This window comes from Chionomys nivalis, chromosome 16, assembly GCF_950005125.1.
Source record: "Chionomys nivalis chromosome 16, mChiNiv1.1, whole genome shotgun sequence".
Lineage (NCBI taxonomy): Eukaryota > Metazoa > Chordata > Mammalia > Rodentia > Cricetidae > Chionomys > Chionomys nivalis.
Genome location: NC_080101.1, coordinates 47,292,847 through 47,315,274, shown reverse-complemented (window position 1 = coordinate 47,315,274; position 22,428 = coordinate 47,292,847). Strand labels below are relative to the sequence as shown.

Here is a 22,428-nt window from a genome sequence, read left to right as displayed (position 1 = left end):
CCTTCTCAGTCACAGTATCAGCTGAATATGTCAACTGTCCTCAGGGCCACCTCCAAACACCGAGGTCCAGGGCCCTGCTAGGCTTCCCTGAGATGTCTCTGTGGTCAGTGGTCAAGCCCACATTGGCAAGACTAGGCTGAGGAGCCAACAGCTCTTTAGACAAGCTGCCTGGGGCTCTCAGCTCTCACAGTTTCAGGGGACTTCGGATTCCTCCCTGTCCACTCTGTGTGGCAGGGGAGCAGAGTGACCGAGCCAAGGAAGGAGATGCTGAACAGAGGACAGGAAAGATAGCTGGTGCTAGGACGTTGGGGTTGCACATGTGTAGGGGGGCACAGTTTATACGGCTCTCAGGACTTGGTATTTACTGACCCCTACAGGTGTGTGTGTGTTCAATGTCTTTTAGCAGCAACAGAAGACACAAGGCTTTTGCAAATAGCTTGAGGCAAGGACAGAGAGCTACAAATGCCACACATTGACCACAGAAAAGGAAAGAAAAATATGATGATAAAACTGTTATGTGTGACTGAGAAAGAAGAAGTTTCTGCTTTATACCTAAAAATGTGATAATTTATTTATTTTTATTTATTTATTTATTTATTTATTTATTTATTTATTATTATTATTTTGTCTATGTTGCTAAAGGATAGGGGATGTTCCTCTTAGAAAATGTCTCAGTGCCAGTCATGCACATGAAGACTCAGGGAATGGCGCTTCCTGTGAAGATAACAATGTGAAGGAGGTTGCCAAGGTTTGGAGATTTAATTTTAAGGACAGAAGCTTAATGATTCCTAGCGCAAACAATTACAGAGATGTCAGTGCAGCAGAGTTCTGTTCTTAAGCAGGGACGTGTGAAACTTCCCAAGGAAAGACGCAGGTTTCCCGCCCCTTGCTTAGCACCCGCCCTGCTGCCCGGCTATCTAAGCGGAACACCTGCGCAGCCCACAAGGCTAGCATTCGGCAAACGAGGGTAGCATCGGTCGATGCATAAACGAAACGCCGACAAAAAGAGGAGCCCGCTCCTCACTGCGGCACACCGTAAGTCAGATTTCAGGCTCCTCCTTCTGTGAGGGTCAGCGCGGCTTTAGTTCCAGGAAAAGGTAAACAGAACCAGATACAGGGCCAGATGGAGAGCCACACGATGAAAGGTAACCCAGGCCTGGCAAGATCCATCTGCAATACCCAGCGGCAGCTGAGAGCGGATTAGGTGGGAGGCGTGACACAGGATATGGGGTTACGGGTTTATGATCCTGGGATAGCCGCCACCAAACACACTGTGCAGACTTCTGTGCTTTCCTGTGGAGCACTTTTTAGGGGAAAAGAAGGTGAAATGAAAGAAAATGAACTGGTCTAGCTAGGAGAAAAAACATAAGATTTTGTAGGGAATTAATATATTTAACTGGCAATATGGGCTAATACTAAAATTCCTAAGCAGTTAGAAGAACTCCTGTGCTTGTCTCCCAGTTTCGTTTAACTGACTCTGCCTTCTCGTGATGTCTGTGCTGCCTGGAGCAGGCCCTGAAAGTTCACTGAGGTTCCCCATCTATAGCAGATCTAGCCTACAGTTTGGACTCCCCCCCCCCCCCCCGCTTTAATTTTTACCATTTTCATATTTACAAAGGTCACAGCTATATCCCAGCATGGGTGCACATTTTCCTCCCTAAAGGGAAAAGGGCTACAGGCCCCTGTAAATCTGCCAATGTCCTCACACAGGACACACTGCAAACTGAAGCCTGGGTTTGGCTCCAAGTCCTGGGTTTCTGACATTAACATTCTCTGCACAGCACCTGGAGCTGTGGGGCACACAAAGGGCTGGTGTGAGGAGGATGTCTGTGGTCGCTCCTGCCTCCTCGGGGATCATCTTTCCAACGGCTCAAGCTACACGGGCATAATGAAGAATTGAGTTTTCGTTAAAGCCTTTCTCTTTCCGCCCACCCTAAACATAAGTAAGGGAATAAGATGTTCTACAAGTTAATCAAGTTCTCCAAGTCACCTAAAAAGACTCCTTGTTTCAGAAAAATACCAAGATTTTTATCCTCCTACTACGGCTAAACAGAATATAATTCTATCTCTAAAAGAGTCAAAACGCCCAGTGGGCATCTCATTAGAGATATTACTTATTCAACAGTATGGCAAATAGGTTGTTCATTTGAAATTGTTTTTGTTCTTTGTCTAGCTTCTCTGTGATTGGGGGTTCCTGCTGCTTTCTTGATTCATTTTATCAGTGATTCGGCATAGCAAAAGTCTATGAAGTGATTACTTTGCGTGCCTTCTTTGGAGGTGAAAGCAGAGCAAGTAGCATCAGGACACAGTAGAATCAGTATTAGGTTCCATTTCATTACAGATCCTAAGAAGCATAAAATTATGGTATTTCAAATGCTGCCCAGGACTTCAGGCAAATCGATGTTTTATCACTGAGCTACTCCAAAACAACAGCTTTTGTTACTGTTCCTGGGAACACTCTGTTGTGGAGCATTTGTTTAACTATACAGAGATGTGTTGCATTTGTTTAACTAGGCAGAGATGTGTTGTATTTGTTTAACTATACAGAGATGTGTTGCATTTGTTTAACTAGGCAGAGATGTTGCATTTGTTTAACTATGCGGAGATGTGTTGCATTTGTTTAACTATGCAGAGATGTGTTGCATTTGTTTAACTATGCACAGATGTGTTGTATTTGTTTAACTAGGCAGAGATGTGTTGCATTTGTTCATGCTGCGGAATATTCGTTTAACTATGTAAAGATGTGTTGCTGTTTTACCTTGCCTGTCTAAGACACCTGATTGGTCTAATTAAAAGCTGAATGGTCAATAGTGAGGGAGGAGGTATAGGTGGAACTTCTGGGCAGGGAGAGTAAGTAGGAGGAGGAATTTAGGCTTGAGGAAGAAAGAAAAGATGATGCCAGAGGCCAGCCAGTCAGACATGGAGGAAGCAGGAAGTAGGGCATAGAGGATGAATAAAAGGTGAAAAGCCGTGAGGCCAATGCAGAAGAATAAAAACAGGTTAAGGCCGAGCGTTCATAATTAATAATAAGTCTCCCTCCGTGTCTTTGATGGGCCAAGGATAATGCCAACATTCCATCTTGGAGGGCCACAGATTTGTGAGTGATGGTTCATACCTAGTATTTCTGCCGTCTCCAGATGCCGCTCTGGAAACATCTGGGCTGTGAAGGTGAACACTGCTGGAGATGTGAGTACCACAGAGAGGCCATGGGGCTGGGGAGAGACGGACAGAAAAGCTTTCTTCCTTAATACATGACTAGGGTACTCAGAACAGCCGAGAACTCGCAGCATGGTCTGGGGTGCAGCTTAGCGATACAGTCCCTGCCAGGATGATAAGGTCCTGAATTCCATCCCCAACCCCGCCCCCACTAAAGATATACTTATAAGATTAGTTGAGTAATTTATTATTAAATATTTTTACCACCAGAGGGTGATCCACATTGTATTCCTTGGCTTTATATGTCTTCACTAAACCTGAAATTGGGTAAGACATGCCATGGCTGGAAAAGAAAAAAAAATCTGTTGACACACAGATACCAGAAATCAACAACACGGACATTGTTGTGGGAGCGCCCTCTTGTCTCTGGATGGTATGGTTACCTACGTGATGTATTCTACAGGATGTATTTCTCGAATGCCCGGATGGACTGTGATGCTCTCCAACTTTGGCGTATTCGTTCACAGAAACCTCTGAGATGGTCAGACCCCAGGATCAGGGAGTCCTATGTGCTGTCCAACAGTCAAGCTGGACCCACTAGCGACCCCTTCTGCGAATAACTGACAGACTGTTTCAAGTGTCGCGTATCAATGGCGCTGAATTATAAAGTCTAGCCCACGAAGCTCGGCTATCCGGTTCTACTGAACTGACTTTCTCAGACCTCTGACGTGAGCTAAATCGAAAGCTCCTGCTTCTCATAACTTCAGAACGTACTTGACTCTCTTGGAAGCAGAAAGTTACTGCTGAGTGTGCTTTCAAGAACTGTTAGGACTCACGCAGCTTTCAAAGGCAGCTGTATAGTGATACTTAAAATTTTCAGTGGTTTTTAATAGTTGTCTATGTTCTTTGTACACAATAAGAATTATTTATACTATCTTTCCTTCTAGCCATTTTATGCATATATTTAATTTATGATCATATTGGACATATTTGTTTCTAGATTTTTTTCCTTTATTTTTTCCTTTGTGTGTTTTGCCTGCATGTGTATCTATGTACCCCATGCCTGCAGTGCCGTTGGAGACCAGAAGAGAGCATTGGATCATCCGGAACTGGAGTTCCATGTGGCGGTAAACAGTCGATGGATGCTGAGAACCCAACCTAGGCCATTTGAAAGGGCAGCTGTTGATCTCCAAACGGCCGAGCCTCTCCCCAGGCCCTGTGCACCTGTGCATATAATTTTGTACATTGCTTTTGTTGCCTAATATTTTGTTTGTTCTAAGACAGTCTCATGTAGCCCAGGCTGATCTTGACCTGTCTATGTAGCTGAGGATGACTTTAAAGCCCTCATCCTCCTGCCTATACCTCGTAAGGGCTAGGATTGCAGGTACGAGCCCCTGTGCCCGGTGTTATATGCTATTCTTTGCATTTTCCTGTATAAATCTGCCTTAAATACTATTCCTAATGATTTTATTTTATTAAGTACTATACATGCATCCAAAATTTTCAATTATAAATTACACTTAGGTGAGCATCTTTATAAGGAAATCCATTGTGCAGGTCATGGATGTTTATTTAGGCTAGATTCCTGAGAGTGAAGCAGTGGGCCAAGGGAGGTAAACATTTTCAGGCTCTAGTACATTTTGTATACTTGCTTTGGGTGTAATAAATCCCTGCTCCTATGTTACAGAGCTTTATGCTCACCACTGCCTTGCACCAGCAAAGCCCTGCTCAATTCTTAATGTTCTCTGTTTATGATTTTAAAGCACTTTACCGATAACGCTTCAGTCAAAGATTAATTTGGGGCTATTAACGAAGATTCTGATTGCTCCCTCTCTCTTTTATGGGACAATCCTGCATTTGAGATTTTACAAATCGCAATACATAGCAAGATACAGAGAAGCAAGCCCTCATACATTGCTGGTGTGAATGAAAAATGTTATAGGCACTAAAAAAAATTAATAAAAAATTTCCGTAGATCCAGAAATTCCATTTATTTGTGTCAAGTAAGAGAAATAAAAATGTGCACACAAAACTTGTACAGTATATTATTTATAGCAACAAATTTTCACCAGCTGATAACAGGTCAAATAAAATGTGGTATCTCAGCCAGACAGCGGTGGCGCACACCTTTAATCCCAGCAATCAGGAGGCAGAGGCAGGCAGATCTCTGTGAGTTCGAGGCCAGCCCGGTTTACAGAGTGAGTCCCAGGACAGGACAGACAGGGCTGTTACATAGAGAAACCTTATCTTGGAAAAGAAAAAGAAAAGTTGTGTCTCCATATAATAGACTAGTATTTGGCTGTAAGAAGAAGTGAGGTAAGGGTCTAAGAGCATCCAAATAAAGTATGGCAGATGCAAAGGACCACATGCTTTTACGCCTATGACATGCCCCAATTGGAGAATTCCAGAGAAGGGAAGTTGCTCAGTGGTGTCTAGGCATCAAGGGAAGTGCTGGCATTGGTGAGCTGAGGATGTGGGATACTCTTACGAGGCTAATAAAATGTTCTAAAATTAAAGGTTGCAGGACTCTGTGCACAGATTAAAAGCCATTGAATTACATACGCTTTAAACAAGCAGACTGTATAGCATATGAATTTAAAGCTGTCATAGGAAACCCATGACCTAATGAACTGAATTCAAATTAAGAAAATATTTGGGAAACCCCAGATTTCTTCCTTGTACAGCATATTTAAAATTTGCCCCTTGTCCTGAACTATTAGATATTAAAATTTAGAAAACAGTACCTTGAGTTAAGAGAATAAATTGTGTGTTCGCTTACCACAAATGAACACCAGCGTTGCCAAAGCCGATGCCAGCGAAAGCGCTTGCCAAGTGCATACTAGACCTCGCTTCCAGATCCTCGGGGTTTCTGACAGCCCTGTTGAGTTACAGAGATACGGAGTGACGCCCCAACATTGCCATTGTCTTCTGAATAAAGAGCTGCCTCAGGGAAAGGCAAGATGGGGAAGGAAAATTAGGCAGGTTACTCAAGCAACCGCCTGTCTTCTCAATGAAAACCGAAGGCAACCATATTTTTCTCATCAGCAGCCTCACCAAGGGCATAATAAACACGCTGTCAGTCGCTCAGATGACGGGAAGGTGCTGGGACTAGAGCCCTGACCTTGCACTGTGTGTGTGCTCTAGGGAGGTGACCTGGGACTCCCTCTTCGTCATCGGTCAATGATCCTGACGGTTGTGACCAGACTCAGAATGTACACTCTCAGAGGGCACCAGGAGCCTTGTCACCCTAGGCTACCTGAAGCCTAGCCAGCCTAGACATCGTTCTCTCTGTGACACTGATCCAAATTGAACTGTATGTTCTTGCTGTTTCGGGAGTCTATTCCCATTTACTCTTTCATAAACAGTGGCTGTAAATATGTATACTTATACATTTGTATTCTTTAAAAAATGAAAGGATTAGTCAACTTTTAAAATATTTCATTTAAACTTTTGTTTTTAGATACAAGGTCTTGTTACATTGCCTGGGCTAGTCTCAAGTTCCTGTAATCAAGTGACCCCTGCCTCAGTTTCCCCAGTCATTGGGACTCCGGGTGCTGCTGCCACACCCAACTTGTACTTGTGTTCTTAAATCTTTTAAATCTCCCAGGAATCCTTTTACATTTCCTGTCTTTTCTGTCTCCCGAGTAGCTACATTTTTTTTTTCTTGACTAATTCATGTGAGTTTTCTCCATGGGTGGCTCCTGCGTGCCTTTGGGGCATAGATGACACAGCCAGCACAGGCCTGTGTGGTTCTCATTCCGGCTCAGTCACTCCAGCTTCACCGTGGGAGCTGTTGTTTTGAAAGAGTTTTGCTTCATAGCCCTGGCTGGTTTAGTACTCACTGCGTAGCACAGCCTCACCTCAAACTCGTGGCAATCCTCCTGCATCAGGCTCCCCCAAGTTCTTGAGTTACAGGTGTGTACTGCCAGATCCGGCTAGTTTGGGGGCTTTGGTGAGCAAACCTCTCTTTATTTCATCTGCCTTCTTTACATTTTAGGAGCTTCAGTTCTGAAACTGGTGCCTATTTGGACTGACAGGTCCAATTTTCGCCTGACTGCCCTGGCGAGCAGACGGATGTCACCATCCATGTCACCATGTCAGCTCACCATGTCAGCCTCAGGCATGCCAGGTTTCACCGGAGAGCAGCTCACGAGTTTCTGTCCCAGCTCTTTCTCCCCAGGGTGACATACCTCTTCAGATACTTGGCAACAATCCGCAGTGCATGGACTGCCCAGATGTCGCTGATTGGGTTGCTGCCCTGGTAGGCTGGCCGCTGGATGGGGTTGGAAGGGCAGGGGCTCCGCATGTTGTAGGGAATGGCCGTGTACGACTCCAGAGCATGGCTGCAGAGAAACATAAACATAGAATGGGCATTGCCTTCCTCCTCACCCTTCATCCCTTGCAAAGCTTATAGCTACATTTGGAATTTATTTATTTGTTTGTTTTGGTTTTTTTGAGACAGGGTTTCTCTGTCCTGGAACTCTCTGTAGACCAGGCTCGCCTCACAACTCAGAGATCCGCCTGCCTCTGCCTCCCAAGTGCTGGGATTAAAGGCCTGTGCTACCAGTGCCTGGCCATTTTAAATTCTTCATCTGAAAAAGACTGGAATCTATTTTAAATGTGCCCTGCACTTAAGGTTGGCTCTGAATGTTTCAGAGCTGCCCCCCTTGTAGGCCTGTGCTCAGCTGCAGGTGTGACTAGATTCATCTAGCGAAAGACGCACAATGGCCTCAGTAGAATACAGGCGATGTTTTGCCTGGCCGACTTCCCACTGTTAGATGGAGGATTCACTCTCTTCTCCAGGTGAGAAGCAGAAAAGGCGCCTTCTGGACGAATTATAATAAACTAAGAAAAAACAATGCACTTGGTAGATGGATGCTCGTGGCTTTGAAGTTCTCAACCGGAACTGCAGGAGATGCGCAAGAGTCAACTGCACATAGGGAGGGCGGAGCAGTATGAGTGGCTGGATCTGAAATGGCCCCCAAAGGGGTGAAAGAAAAGAGGTCCCTAGCCAATCTCCAGCCAATCCCTAGCCAATGGCCCTTTCGGTAAGTAGTAAAGCTTTTAGTAGGTCTAGTAGAGGGAAGTTAGGCCACAGGGTGCGTTGGAAGAGACAATGGAACTCTTTGTCCCTCCTTGTATTCTGACTGCCATGTGTTGCCACCATGATATCGTGTGCCACCATAGACTCGAAACAGCAAGGCCAAGTGACTGTGGACATATCTAAAACACAAACCAAAATAACCCTTCCATTAAAAAAAATGTTAAATGACTTATTTGCGTTTCCTGTTTCTGTGTATTGTTGTGTCTGTGTGAAGGTGTCAGCTGGGAACTGGAGTCACAGACAGTCGTGAGCTGTCATGTGGGTGCTGGGAATGGAATCTATGTCCCCTGAAAAAAGCAGCTAATGCTCTTAGTCACTGAGCCACCTCTTTAGCCCCAGCCTGTCTTCCTTCTAAGGTGATGATTTCGGGTGTTTTACCACAGTGATGGATAGCTGCTCAATGTAAGCAGTGTTGATGTCTTCCTCATCCCCCACCCCTCTGTAGACAGTGGCGTCCCCCTGAGGTTATTGCTTGAGCCATGGTAGACTTATTATGGGCTTTATAGCTAGGGAGGGCAACTTTATTTCCATTATTCCTAAACAATCGGAGACATCTCATCAAATTTCTAACAATATTGAACAGGGTGGAGTTAGTTTTCTAGGTAATAGGACACAGGAACAGACCAGAGGTTAGATAGAATGATGGTCACTTCTAGCTCAGATGGACATCAGATCGACAGCAGTCAGCACCTGCGATATGTCAGTCACATGCCCTGGGGGTAGTGCTGGGGATGAGAGTAAGGTGGCCCTGTCCTCACCAAGCTCACAGCGCAGCAGGGGAGACGGGCAAAGGAAGGGCATGGTGGTAGAAGCCAGGCTCACACACCAGGGCTCAGGGCAGAGCGTCTGGTGTGTTGACCAGATTAGCAAGCAGATAATAGGACTGGAAGTAGAGCCAGGCTGTAACCCCCAAAGTCTACCCCTAGTGACATATTGCCACCAGCCAGGCTCCCCCTCCTCAAGGCTGCATGACCTCTCAAAACAGCAGCACCAGCTGAGGACCAAGTGTTCCAACATGTGGGCCTGTGAGGGACATTTCAGACATAAGGAGTTGTGTGTGAGTGTTCTTGCATGCGTGCGTGCTGGCATATCGCAGTCTGGAAGCTTATGAGAGAGGTGGAAAGAATATAGACTGGATTTAGGAAAGCCTATAAGGAGGCTACTGCAATGGTCTGAGGAACAGCCAATGCAGACCTGAACCAAGGAGGAAGAATGAAGTCTGAGGAGATAGACAGGTGTGAGAGAGTCAAGGGGCCCAAGAAACTGAATCTGCCGAGTTTGGGCATGGTGGGAGAAGAGGAGTGTTATACCAAGTTCTGGTCCTGAGGAGACGGTGGATGCAGGAGAAGCTGTGGCGCCAGGTGATTAAGATAACGGCCCCATTGCATGGACTTTCATATGCCACCATTTTAAAAAGACCCCGCAAAGTACATTATAGCACACCGATGCGAAGATGCAGTGTGTTGAAACACATTGCTGGGATAAAAAAAAAATACACACCACATAAAGATGTTAAGAGATGCTGACGGCCAGGTATGGTGAGGCACACCTTTAATCTCAGCACTCTGGAGACAGAAGCAGATGGATCTCCATGAGTTCGAGGTCAGTCTGGTCTATGTAGTGAGTTCTAGGACAGTCAGGGCTGTATAGAGAGACCTTATCTCATAATTAAAAAAGAAACAGATCTTCTGATTTCAAGGACATAACATTCTTGTACTATGGATGGACTATGGCGGTCTGAGACTTGCAAGTGAAGAGCCGGGGTGCTGCTCAAGGAGACTGGCAATGATGGCCTAGCTCAGGAACGGGATCTGCAGTAGGTATACAGATGGGATCTTGGCACATCACAGCTGAAACCACAGGTGCCTACTGTGAGCCTGGTGAAGTTCCTAAACCCTGGCAACCCAATCTCCTTTTCTCTGGCGAGAGTCTCACATTGCAGTGTTACAGAGAGGTGAGGTGTGTAAGGTCCTGACAGAGAGCACACATGCTGGTCCTCCGGGTCCTGAGAGCACACATGCTGGTCCTCCAGGTCCTGAGAGCACACATGCTGGTCCTCCACCCCAGAGACACTAGCCACCTTTACTGACCTCCTTTGACTGCAGCCTAATCCTTCCCCAGTTTGTGGCCATAGAGACAGGCGGTATAGTCCAGAGGAGCTTCATGTCATCTTAAACTGATCCTTTATCTGTGGCCCCACAGCCTCCGATGTTGTCCAGGGTGAGATAGCCTGCCTGAGGTAGGCTTGAGGGCTCTAATTTGACCACATCCAATCAGACATTTCCCTCTAGGAGAGGAGACAATGTCAGCCAATAGGAGGGGTGCTATACAGTTAATCAGGGAAGGCTTATCACTGCATACAGCCCCTTAGGTGGCAAAATACTGTTTACAGACCAGTCCTGAAAAGGCCCTCTGGGTGGCAGTGGTACCTACCAAAGGACATCAAAGCCACTGTTGGCCACCACCTGGCAGGGCATGTGCAGGGTGTGCAGAGGGTCAACTAGTCCCAGTGTGGGCTTGATGGCTCGCGAAGCAATTCCTAAAACATAAGGAATTTTAGTATGTTAAATGCGTGGGCTCCCTTAAGAATGAAGTAACCTTAGGACCATACATTTAAAAACAAAAGTATGAGAAAAGATGCATTTTTATGTCGTGATACAAGGAGCAGCGGAGAGTGACCTGGGACCAGAACCCGTGCTCTCAGGGTTGTGCTGGCTGGCTTCCAGGATCCCACGGGCCAGTCTGTGTGGTTCTTTCGGCTGCCTGAAGGAGGGATACTGCTGGCCCTGCTGGTAGTGCTTACTACACAGAAACTGGCAAGGAGGCGAACCAGGGCTTATTTCTCATTCGGTTCTAAATGTTCACTAGCATACCCCTGGCCATTGTTCTACGCCTGGCTGTGCGCAGTGGACAGGTTGCTTAACTGCCCAGAGTTAGCCTAAGACTAGGCCTTACACAGGTGTGCATACACACACACACACACACACACACACACCACTTGAAGCTATAAGAATAAAGATTAGATAATACGTACATAAGCAAAAACTGTAAGGCTGAATTTAAATGCTGCTTGTTTCGGTTTTTGTTAATAACGTCAAGGGGCATGTAATTTAACTAAAAGAAAGAAGTTACTCTGGACGTGGCTGAATGTCAGCTTGTTCTGCTGCAAAGGCTGGAAGCAGTCTATTGCGCCAGACTCGAGGAGGGGGTTATTTCTACCTCTGCAGTCAAGGGTCAAGCAGTAGCCCCCAAATGACTAAGAAGATGGAAGCAGAAGAGAAGTGAACTGGGGTGGGCCTGCAGGGATGGGCTGGGACCCAGACAACTCTGTGGACTTATGGGATGTCTAGGCTCTTGATTGGCCATGAGTATTTGTTAAAACCCATCAAACAGACTCTTAAAAAGTACACATCTCATTGTATAAAATCATGTTTTGATAAACTGATTTAAAATGTTAAAAAATGTCAAAGAGAGGGAACACCCATTTACCATTGATACAACCACTGATATGGGCAGGTGTACGGCCTACTAAAATTCATGGCATTCAGGGCTGGGGAGATGACTCAGTGGCTAAGAGCAATTATTGCTCTTTCAAAGGACCTAAGTTCGGATCCCAGCACCCAGGTAAAGTGGCTCATGCCTGCCTGTAACTCCAGCTCCAGGGGATCTGACTCCAGCTGGCAAAGGCATATTCCCACAGCAGTGGAATACATTCCCAAATGCATATATATATATATATATATATATATATATATATATATATATATCTCCATGGCATTTTGATAAGCTTTTCAGGTAAGCATCTCAACAAGAAGCTTAAAAGCCTATTTTTACACATACTTGAGAAGATAAAATGTACATTTGAGTTCCCTTAATTCCTTGATTTCTAAATAACAGCCTCATAGACAAGGGAGTGAGGTAGAAAGGTGAGAGAGAAAGAGAGAATATTTTAAAAGAATTATGAATAAAATTCTTACCAGTTTTTACTTTCAAACGTTCATAGTCAAAAATGGCGACCCCTGTAGTCTCACTGCCAGTTCCTGAGGTAGTTGGAACTTGAACAAAATAATTTTAATATTAGAAGGGATCTGAACAGAGGTCAGCGGAGACACTTAATTCCACCTCAGAAATGAGGAGCAAAGACTGAAAAGGAGTATCCCTGACCTGTTTGTCTGACATGTGTGTAACATATACACTAAGGAGTCATGTGACATCCATGTTGCATTAATACACATGTATGTTATGTCTGTGACTACATTAGCATGCATGTAGGCAGTCTGCATCTGCATTAGCACATAACATACATCATGACGTTTGAATGTACATGTATACTTAATGTATATCATATCATATCTTTTTTATTTGTATTTTCAAGACAAGTTTTCTGTGTGTAGCTTTGGAGCCTGTCCTGGAACTCACTCTGTAAACCAGGGTGGCCTTGAACTCACAGAGATCCACCTGCTTCTGCCTCCCAAGAGCTGGGATTAAAGGTGTGTGCCACTACCACCCAGCCTATATCGTATCTTTTAACAGGTGGTCTGTTTAACATTTACATGATTTCTACATTTGTTAACATAATATACATGGTTTTGAGACTTCACGGGACCAAACTAGGCCCTCCATATGTGGGAGACAGTGGTGAAGCTTGGACTGTCTGAGGGGCCCCTGGCAGTGGGACCAGGAGCTATTTCTGGTACATGAGCTAGCTTGTTGAAGCCCATCCCCTAGGGTGGGATGCCATGCTCAGCCTTAATGTAGGGTGGAGGACCTTGTTCTGCCCCAACTTAATGTGCCAGACTTTGTTGACTCTCTACGAGAGCTATTACCTGCTGGGATGAGTGGTTTGGGGGTAGGCTGGGGGGGAAGTGCAGGGGAGCAGGAGGAGAGGTTGGAGGGAGAACTGTGGTTGGAATATGAAAAAAATTAGATATATACATGGCTTCATTAACATTTATATATGGTTAACATGCATGTGTGTTTAATATGCATGCCATCTCTCTCTCTATATATATATATACAAATATATTTTGTGAATTTATATTGAACATATGACAAATTAACATACATGTATGGTTAATGTGCATGCATATTTAACACGCATGCTGTTGGGGACTGTGGACCCCCAGACCTTGAATTTCTTGTGACCCCTGTCTGCTGGAGTAAACAATTTGTTTTCCTATGCTTGCAGCTGTTTTGAGCAAACAACTTGTTTTGCAGCTGCTCTGAGCACCTCAGGAGTTCCTGATGGCAGGGGAGTGGTTTCTGGTGGGTTTGCAGCTGAGAGTTAGGGAGTGGCCACTCGTCAAAGAGAGCCTATATAAGCTGCCCGGGAATTCTAGGCGTTACCTGTGTCTCTGTCTGTCTGTCTGTCTCTCTCTGTGTTTCAGTCTCCAGCCCCTTGCCTGACTCTCGAACCATACCATAGCATTTAGAGCAGGCATTGTGCTCCAGCATGCTGTCTGTATTGTGCAAACAGGTTTACACGCATATTGTCTGTGTCCGTACTAACATGAAACTATGTTGAATATATGATCTCTGTTGTAACATGCATGTATGATAATACGTCAGTATTAACATGTGTATATTAATCATACCTATGTGGAAAATCTGTTTCATATAAACAGCAATGAGCTCTGGAAAGCCTGGTTCTCTAGAGCCAGAGATCAAGTTGCCCAGCACCTCTGGTAGGAACACGAGTACATCCTGTCTCTAAAAGACATCTTTATTCCCTCTTGGCAACGGGTGCAGGAACGAGCTGCCTGTGCTGGGCCCTGTGGTTTTGTAGTTCAGTCAAGTTTCTAAACTTTACTAATCACCTCTCTGTGTGACGCCGGCATGGTTTCACCAGTGGGTTCCATTGGCCAGACTCCAATTACGCTGCTCCCCGCTGGTCCCTCGTTCATGTCACAGCAGTTCAGCTGCCATTGACTCCCTCAAGTCCCTACCAAGACTGCTTACCACAGGGGCAGAAGCAGGGAGAGCAGGGACAAGACTTACACAGGATGTCCCGCTATTCCTAGTCACTGCATTTTAACAACAGAGTTTCTCTGTGTGTGCTAATGGCTGTAGAAACGAGAGGGAAGAAATGACTGGGAAGAAACGACTAGGAAGCCACAAGCGCCCCCCCCCCCCCAGGAACAGTCAATCTACTTTTGATATGGATTTGTGCACTGGGCACACGCACATGCTGGCCACATGTCCAGGCAAGATACAGAGCTCCAGGTCAGCCTTTGTGTAAAAGAAAGGGAAGAGTCACTGACAGAAAACAGCAATTGTCCTCCCCCGACTCCATGGTGGCTGGGAGATAAGAGCAAGCAGATGGACCTACCAAATGTCAGTGAGGATCCTTCCTCCTCTGTGCAGTGACACCACGGCCTGAAACTGCGTGCTTCCTCCCACTGACCCAATTCCCCAACTGTGCGATGGTGAAGGTCAGAGTTTTCTTTTAAGCAAAGGTTGCCCGCTTTGTTCTCTAATTAACGCATTGATTTGATTGGAAATGAACAAAGCAGAGGTTCTGGAAATGTAGACCTTGAAATCATGGGCTAGGGCTAACGTAGTACCCAAGGTCTCCTAAAGCGAAGGCGCAGAGTGTTTACCTGCGATCAGCGGTTTCAGAGGCACGGTCACGGGTTTCCCCTTCCCAATGGGGGCATTGACATAATCCAGGAACTCAGAGTGGGGGCTGGACGCGTACAGGTTAGCGGCCTTACAGGTGTCCATGGTGGAGCCCCCGCCTACAGCCACGTACGCATCAAAGGCTCCCTTTTTGGCGAACTCAATGGCATCCATGAAGCTTGGAGAACGGAAAACAAAAGAGCCTTATGATATGTATTTACACACACTACCATGCTGTTCCATAAGCGCTGGGCAAATTTTCCACGGTGGCCATCTTGCTGGCTTCTGCACACTAAGACCTTACCTTCTGTCTGTGGGCTCCACCCTCACGCCATCGTAGACCTGAAAGCTGATGTTACTCCTCACCAGGGAATCCAGAACTGTTTGCACAGGAGGGAGCTGGGCAAGGTTCCTGTCTGTCATCAAGCAGACCTTCTTAGCGCCCATATTCTGTAGATCCTGTAACAGAATGGCACGTGCTAGATACTTTGGGTGAGTTTCACGTGCTCTTTAAGAACACAGAATTCGATCATTGTCTGTTAATACTCATGTTTACGAGACATAACAGAGGCCACTGATGTCACAAATACTTGCCATGCCTACTTCCTTTGTGACTCCTGCCCCGTATCTAATATTTGAAACAGCCATCTGAAAAGAGAAAAAGAGATTTAGATGTATTAGAGTTGGCTGATGTATTCCTGAAAGCCAGAGATGATGCCTCACGGTTTAGAAAATAAACAGTAAGTTCTTTAGCAAGGTCCTCTGCTCTCTCACCTCTGGCTTCCCCGCTTCTTTAAGCAAACCTTGGTTCCAGTCACACTGAAATTGTGTATTTGTCTTTTCCCAAATGCATACTAAATTCTCACTTGTTTCTTCAGCTTCAAATGTCTGGTCTCCCTAACCCCTGCATCGAAATTAACTCTCGACTTTTTTACTTTCCAGCGTAAATGTCTGTTCCGCAGTTTTTGCCCCTTTATTTATCCAGCCCTTGTGTGCATCCATACACACCCATGTAGCCTCCCACCCACCAACTCCACCGAGGGGGCTCTGCGGAAGGCCTTCTGCTGGACTCTGAATCAGAGTTGCATGGGCTTCTGAGTTCACACACAAAAGCAGAGTTTTCACACTAACACACATAGGCTACTTTTCAATTAAAGAACAGAACAAAACAGTTACGGGGTGTTTGATTCATGGTATTTTCAGGCTGCTTTCTTCCTTTTTTAAAAAAATGGTTACTAATTCTTTAAAATGGGGATTTTAACAATCCAAGAGGGTCACCTGGGTCTCTGTCACTCTCAAATGATCCAGAAACCACCACACATTTTTCAAGCGTCAGTAATCATGTGGGGTGAGTGGAGGCTAGCCCTTCAGGTGTGGCTGGGCTGTCAGAGGCTGGCCCTTCAGATGTGGCTGTGGTGACTGTCTAATTTATTGCTCCTAAACTAGGAGGGGCAGGGAGTTAAACAAACAATAAAAGCAATTATGGAATTAGTGTGGCAAATTGCACCAGAATTAGTTGTTTCTTTATCTTCTTCCAAAAGATAACTTCTTTTGTTAATTAAGGCCTGAGGCAAATTTTCAGACACTGGATACATAGAATTTGGAGAGTCTATGAACTGGGGGTTTGTAATATCTTAACAGCTATATAAAAGGTGGCGTTTTAATCATTATTCCTGTTTCCAGACAATATTCTACTATCTTCACCAAGCACATTGCTGCACTGTGGGCACCTGCTCAGCTGAGGCTGTCGAGCACCAGTTACCGACAGATTTCAAATGACACACTAGCGCGTCAGCAAACCCTGTAGTCTCCTTTCAGGCCATCCATAAAAGGGAGAATGAAGTGGCAAACCTACCTCAAACGCATAGTCTGTTGTTTTTCCAGAAGGCGAGAGTCCGGGGGCTGGAAGCGCAGAGAGGACCGTCAGAGCAGGCATCAAAAACTAAACCTACGCAATTGTTTTTCTGATAATAAAATCCAGCAGTGAACATAAACATCTTCCTGAAATCCCACCTAAAAGCACACCTTTTTGGCATTTCATGGTTGTACATCAAATGTAGATCAATATTTACAAATTTAAAGTACTAAAAATTGGTTCTTCAAATTTCTGTTTAAAGCTAGCTGTCCTGTTGGGGAATAAGGGGCCATAAATGAATTTCCTATTTAAAAAAGTTATTGTTGTTGTGTGTGCATGATGACTGTGTGCACCACAGCATGCCTGTGGAGGTCAGACCCATGTTCGCACAAATTCTGGGGACCAGACTCAGGTCGCCGGGTTGACATGGTTAAATATACTCACCCGCTGAGCTATCTCCCCACACCCTCATCTTTCCTTTTAATCTACTTATAATCCACTCAGGTCAGCCATAAGATAAAGGAAAGTCAACAAAATAATTTGCGCTACTTTTGTTTTGCTTTGTTAAAGAGGCCAGAACTAGACAATGACAACAGGACCGCATCGTTCCTTGAGGGCAAAGGCATCATCCTACCAAAACCCAAACTTCTCTAAGGCTCAGTAGACACTCTTGCTACTAGTGTTTCTTTGGAGTTTTCTCTTTCTTAGTCATTCCCCAAGCAGAAAAAAAAGGCCAAAATAAATAAATAAATAAATAATAAAATAATTTGCCGAGCAGTGGTGGTGCATGCCTTTAATCCCAGCACTTGGGAGGCAGAGGCAGGAGGATCTCTGTGAGTTTGAGACCAGCCTGGTCTACAAGAGCGAGTTCCAGGACAGGCTCCAAAGCTACAGAAAAACCCTGTCTCGAAAAAGCCAAAAAAAAAAAAAAAAAAAAGAAAAAAAAATTAGGTCAAAACAGTAGAAAACAAATTCTGCCTGTTTTTCCAAGGACTTTAAGGCTAGTTCCGCTCATGGCTGGTGGCTAAAGGCCCCATCTGCCCCGAGGGAACCTCTCCTGAAGCAGGGAAAGGCCTAGGTAACTCACTCTCCCTTACTCCTCAGGCATGCTGTGCCCTCTGCCCAGGAGCACACATGGCCTGCCCTCTTTCCTTGCCTCTCTAGAGCTAACCTCCTGCCAAGGATAAAATTAGTTCGTGTCAATAATGCATGTGACATCCTGGGGACAGGCTGAAGCTACAACGCAGTCTGGCAAGGATTAAGGTGGAGGGAGGTGAAACCTTTTGCTATTACTTTTAATTATTAAGAAATAGATTATTTTAAAAATGGATATGGGCAAGATTTTTTTCTTCTAGCAATCACCTTAGTTTAGTTTTTAGAGCTGCTTTTAACACAAAAGCCGTCTTTTTGAAAAACCCAAACATTCTTCAAGTATCCTAAGTGTGTTTTCAGTTTGGAAAAATACTGTGTTTTAAATTGAAAGCTTAAATAGCCGACATGTCCTGCGCTCAGCTAACCTGGCGCTCTCGGAGCTACACATTGCCAGCTTCACGGCGAGGGAAGCTACTTTCTTCACCTCCCTCCTGCCTTGGTCTCCCCTTTCTGCACTTGGTCCATGCTAGGGGTAGGAAACAAACCGAAGCTGATGGAGTAACTCAAAATGCATTACCTTGGGAGTAAGTGTGAGAATGTGTTGGGCACTGGCATCTAGGGAAAAGAAAAGAGGAAAATATCAATAGAAACAGGGAACCAACTCTTAAAGTACATTCCAGTCCTGGGGCTAAATGGGTCGCAGCTGGCAGAGTATGGACCAGAAAGCAGCAGAAATGTCAAACTCAAGATAGCACCAACGTCAGCGTCATGTCAGTACCGAAACAATCCTTTCCGTGAGGGTGCTTATTCAAGTGATGCCTAGCCAAAACCTGCAGGCAGCTCTGAGAAGGATGCCAAGGGCACACGCTGATGGGGCCCTGGATTCATGAGGTTCCAGCCAGGACTGACTGGTTAGGGGCTTTGACTGAATCATGTGCTTCTTCCCACTCAGCTCGCAACCCTGGGAACTTTCTACGTAGTTCTCTCACGTCTCCAAGGTATTTAGTTATCCTTCAACTGGCTCTGCTCTTGAGCTCCCAGAAGCTCTCAGACCTCCCCACCCCCATTCTCTTTGACCTCGTCCTGTTTTTACAGGACACACGCCCAGCACATTCTTCTTCCTGAAGCCCTTCACCCACGCACTGTCCACGGTCTCTCTTCTGGAGACTTCTCCTCCTTCTCTTCCACAGCCGCTATTTCTAAGACAGTTCCTCCTGCTGGTTTCAGTTTTTCCTATTCATTTGTTTCTCTTTTATGACTCAGAGAACCTTGCCATAGCGGGGTGACGGCAAACACTTCATAGCCTCCTCCCCACCGCGCCAAAATTCAAATCTGGAATTAAAACACCCAAGGAGGGAAAAGGTAAAGGAAGGAAAAGGGTGGTTACTCCAATGGCTCTCAGGATCTCCCGACTTCCCGAGGTCAACACAAATTATAAAGCAAGGCTGCCACCTAGTGGCCACCTGCTTCCTGCAGGAAACAGTCTGCCAGGCCCAGCTAGCTTTCTTTGCAGAACCTGCCCTGAATTTAGCCTTCCTTGGACAAGAGATGCAAAGAAAAGACATCCGAAATCAACGCAGGGGATATGGCTGCCTCTTCCCACTCTTGGTGCTATTTTAAGTTCTAAGACTAATTAACTCACTTGTAACCCTTAGCGGAGGTCCCGCTTGGTCCTCTCTTGCCTTCTGAGGATGCCCACCTGTGTTGAGGTCCTTAGCTCCCTCTTCACTATCCTTCCTAGCCTATTAAGAGATTCATGTCTGAAACCCCCAGGCTTGCTCACCCTTTGATTCTCCCTGGCCGACACTGGCAGGCTGTGTCCTTACGTCCAGCGCACTCCTTGGTCCCTGAAATCAAGCCCAGGCTGGAGCCTGAGCTCTGGCCGTCTTAACTAGGCTCAGCCACTTGTCCTCAAAAGGCCAACTAAGGAGTCAAGAGAGTCAAAAGCAGAGAGAGAGAGAGAGAGATGTATTCAATGCGGCTGCACTGGAAGGGATCGCCAGGGATCCCTCAGTCCATTGTCCAGTATCCTAATATGAGGTACAGGTTTAAATGGAGCTGCGGAGAGCCGGCTCATCAGTTAAGAGCATGTCCAACTCTCCAGAGGATCCCCAGTGGGCAGCTAGCACTTTCTTTGGGTTCCAAGATTCCCTGCTCTCCTGGACTGTCACTTCTGCCCGTTTCTCACTCTGCCCACCCCTTACACATTCGGTTTGCTCCTGGGCTGCCTTCAGTCACCTGGCCCTTCTTTCTCCCCTAAGCTTTATATACAGTCTCGCATTCCAAGGCCCCAGCTATTTCTCCACTCACTCTCAGGCTGCGCCACGGTTCGCTTCCACCGTCATTTCTCATTCCCATGTTTACTGGTCTCCAAACTGCCTTCTCGGCTGCACCTGTGTTAGCTCCGTTACCCAGTGTGGTGGTGGTGGTGGGGTTCCCAGTGACCTCACCCTTTACAACTGCTTCCATGGAGAATGAGGTGCAGACCCAGCCCCGCCCACCGGCTCCGCATATTGCTCCATCTCCGGATTTAGTTCCTGAAAAAGTAACAATCTCTCCTCTCTCCTCACTTCACTACCTCCATTCCTCCCACATCATGAACTTTGCCCTAGTTACTTTCTTTCCTGCTGGGAACCCACCTTCCTCCCGCTCCTTTCTTCTAGATAAGTGGCTCTCCTGTCAGTTCTGAGGTAGTCTTCTGAGGCCCCAGGGAGGAAGCCTTTCTGTCTGACCAGATGGACTGTGCTTCCTTCCTTACGAAAACTGCTTCCAGGGGCCCGAGAGATGGCCTGGCGCACCCGCTGCTCTTCCAGAAGTCTTGGGTTTGATTCCCAGAACCACAAAGGCGGCTCACAACCCTCTGTAACTTCAGTTGTAGGGGGTCAAAGGCCTCTTTTATCCTCTCCAGGCACAGAAGCGATACACAGACAGACAGGCAGGCAAGACACCCATATACGTAAACCTCAGTCCACGCCTCCCTTCCCTGCACTGGTACCGGAGCCTGCTCACGGATCGGCACTCACTCCATCTTCCCTTCGCACGCGGTGGGTCCAGACATGTTCTGGGTGACTCTGGTTCTAAGGGATATGGTGTTTGTTTTCCTTGAAGTATGAATGCACAGGCTTAGCACAAAAGGATGCCTGTATCCCTCTTGCAGGACTCCTCAGAGGACTTTACACACCAACACAGATGCCAACACAGTAAGTGGCTCCCCACATTTATCTGGCCATGGAGTTATTTTGTCACCAGGCACTTTGAGACGTTAATGTTTCAGAGTGAGGCATGCAGGCTTAGCAGCTTCCTGTTGCTCACAGAGCACAGCTTACCATTTTACTACAGGATTGCAAAGCCAAAGTTAAACCACGGCCGTGCCATTGTGCAATTATTTTCATGGTTTTCTTATGCTAGATAATAATCAGTATGCCAGGGTTACCATGAAGAGCTTTTACTGCTACCAATAGTTCATGGGCAGCGTAAGCAACCTCGTAAGCACCAGCTGTTTTCCCATTCATGTCTCAGGCCTCTCTGGCCCCTAGTAAGGCAGGCCGACTCTACATTTCGGCCCTGCACTCCAGCTTCGTCTCTGGTGTGGCTCTTCCCTCTGCCAGAATTCCCCTTCGGTCCCAGTCCTTTCTCTGTCTCCGGTCAGCTCAGACTTCTGTCTCCCACTCTGAGGCGTGCACATGCATTTACGCATGCGCTCAGCCTTTCTGGAAGGGATCAGGTTAGGGAGGGTAACTACTTGGTGGTCTTTCCCTTTTTACAACTCATCTGCAGGGGTAAGCATCAGGGATCCAAACTCTCACTAGATCCCTAAGCAGCCTGTCTCAGAAAAGAGCAGTTTCTGCACACAGACCCCGTACACGTGTTGCTTTGATATATTATCTTAACCCCAAGGTCAAGTTCTACACCGACTGTCACACTGTGTGGGACCAGATTGGCTTCTCTGGGGAATATTTCTTTAAGGCTGGCTCTGCCACACCGTACCATCCTGGCCTACCATGGTTTCAGGCCCTGCGCAGCCCAGTGCACAATGTGGTACCGCGTTCCTGCATTCTGCAAGTATTCGGGTTCCGCCTGCCTGCGGGCCGGGCTGGCACAGGGGTTGCCAAGCACGGTGGCATGCTTGCCGCAGCCTGTACTCACGCTGTGCCCTGCAGGAGCCTCAGCAGGTGCGTCACCCGAGCGCGCGCAGCTGCGGCCATGGCAAGTCTCCTCGTCCTCCCGCTGCTCCACCCCCACCACCAGCCAATCCTGGCCAAGAGGAAAACATCCCCCAGTTCGCTCTGCAGGGTCACCTGATCCAACTTTAACCCGTTTTCCAGGAGTCAGAAAGAAGACAACTGCCCCAGTTGCCAGCTGACTCAAAGACTCACCAGAAAACAAAAAACCAAAACCTCCAACCAATCAAAATCCTCAAAGCAAGTCCTTCAAAGTTACGGTCTCTGTGAACAGTTTTGGTCTTGATAAAGTTCTCGCTACACCTTTAGCCTCGCGGGTACTTAGAACCATAAACTGGCAGCGCTCAGTAGTGCCCATCTGCCAGACCCCCGAGGAGGGGGCTCACTAAGGATGGCAAAGTCCAGTGAACTTAATTAGAACA

The 22,428-nt window shown here is 46.4% G+C and overlaps 1 protein-coding gene across 2 annotated transcripts in view; it reads right to left on the bottom strand.

Moving 5' to 3' along the window:
- Positions 1 to 22,097, bottom strand: part of Adhfe1 (alcohol dehydrogenase iron containing 1) — a 30,994-nt gene extending 8,897 nt beyond the window's left edge. Inside the window, exons 1-12 of one of the 2 annotated variants that reach the window (XM_057790576.1) lie at positions 21,972 to 22,097; positions 18,403 to 18,440; positions 16,734 to 16,780; positions 15,473 to 15,526; positions 15,183 to 15,337; positions 14,860 to 15,056; positions 12,238 to 12,315; positions 10,694 to 10,799; positions 7,347 to 7,499; positions 5,936 to 6,034; positions 3,421 to 3,499; positions 3,116 to 3,212 (exon numbers count right to left, since the gene is read on the bottom strand). In XM_057790576.1, coding sequence (XP_057646559.1) covers positions 3,116 to 3,212; positions 3,421 to 3,499; positions 5,936 to 6,034; positions 7,347 to 7,499; positions 10,694 to 10,799; positions 12,238 to 12,315; positions 14,860 to 15,056; positions 15,183 to 15,337; positions 15,473 to 15,526; positions 16,734 to 16,780; positions 18,403 to 18,440; positions 21,972 to 22,030 — 1,162 coding nt within the window. In that variant the 5' untranslated portion in view covers positions 22,031 to 22,097. Of the gene's footprint in view, positions 1 to 3,115; positions 3,213 to 3,420; positions 3,500 to 5,935; positions 6,035 to 7,346; positions 7,500 to 10,693; positions 10,800 to 12,237; positions 12,316 to 14,859; positions 15,057 to 15,182; positions 15,338 to 15,472; positions 15,527 to 16,733; positions 16,781 to 18,402; positions 18,441 to 19,608; positions 19,707 to 21,971 lie in introns of those variants that run through there. The other variant, XM_057790578.1, reaches the window with a different exon arrangement.
- Between the last annotated feature and the right edge of the window lie 331 nt (positions 22,098 to 22,428).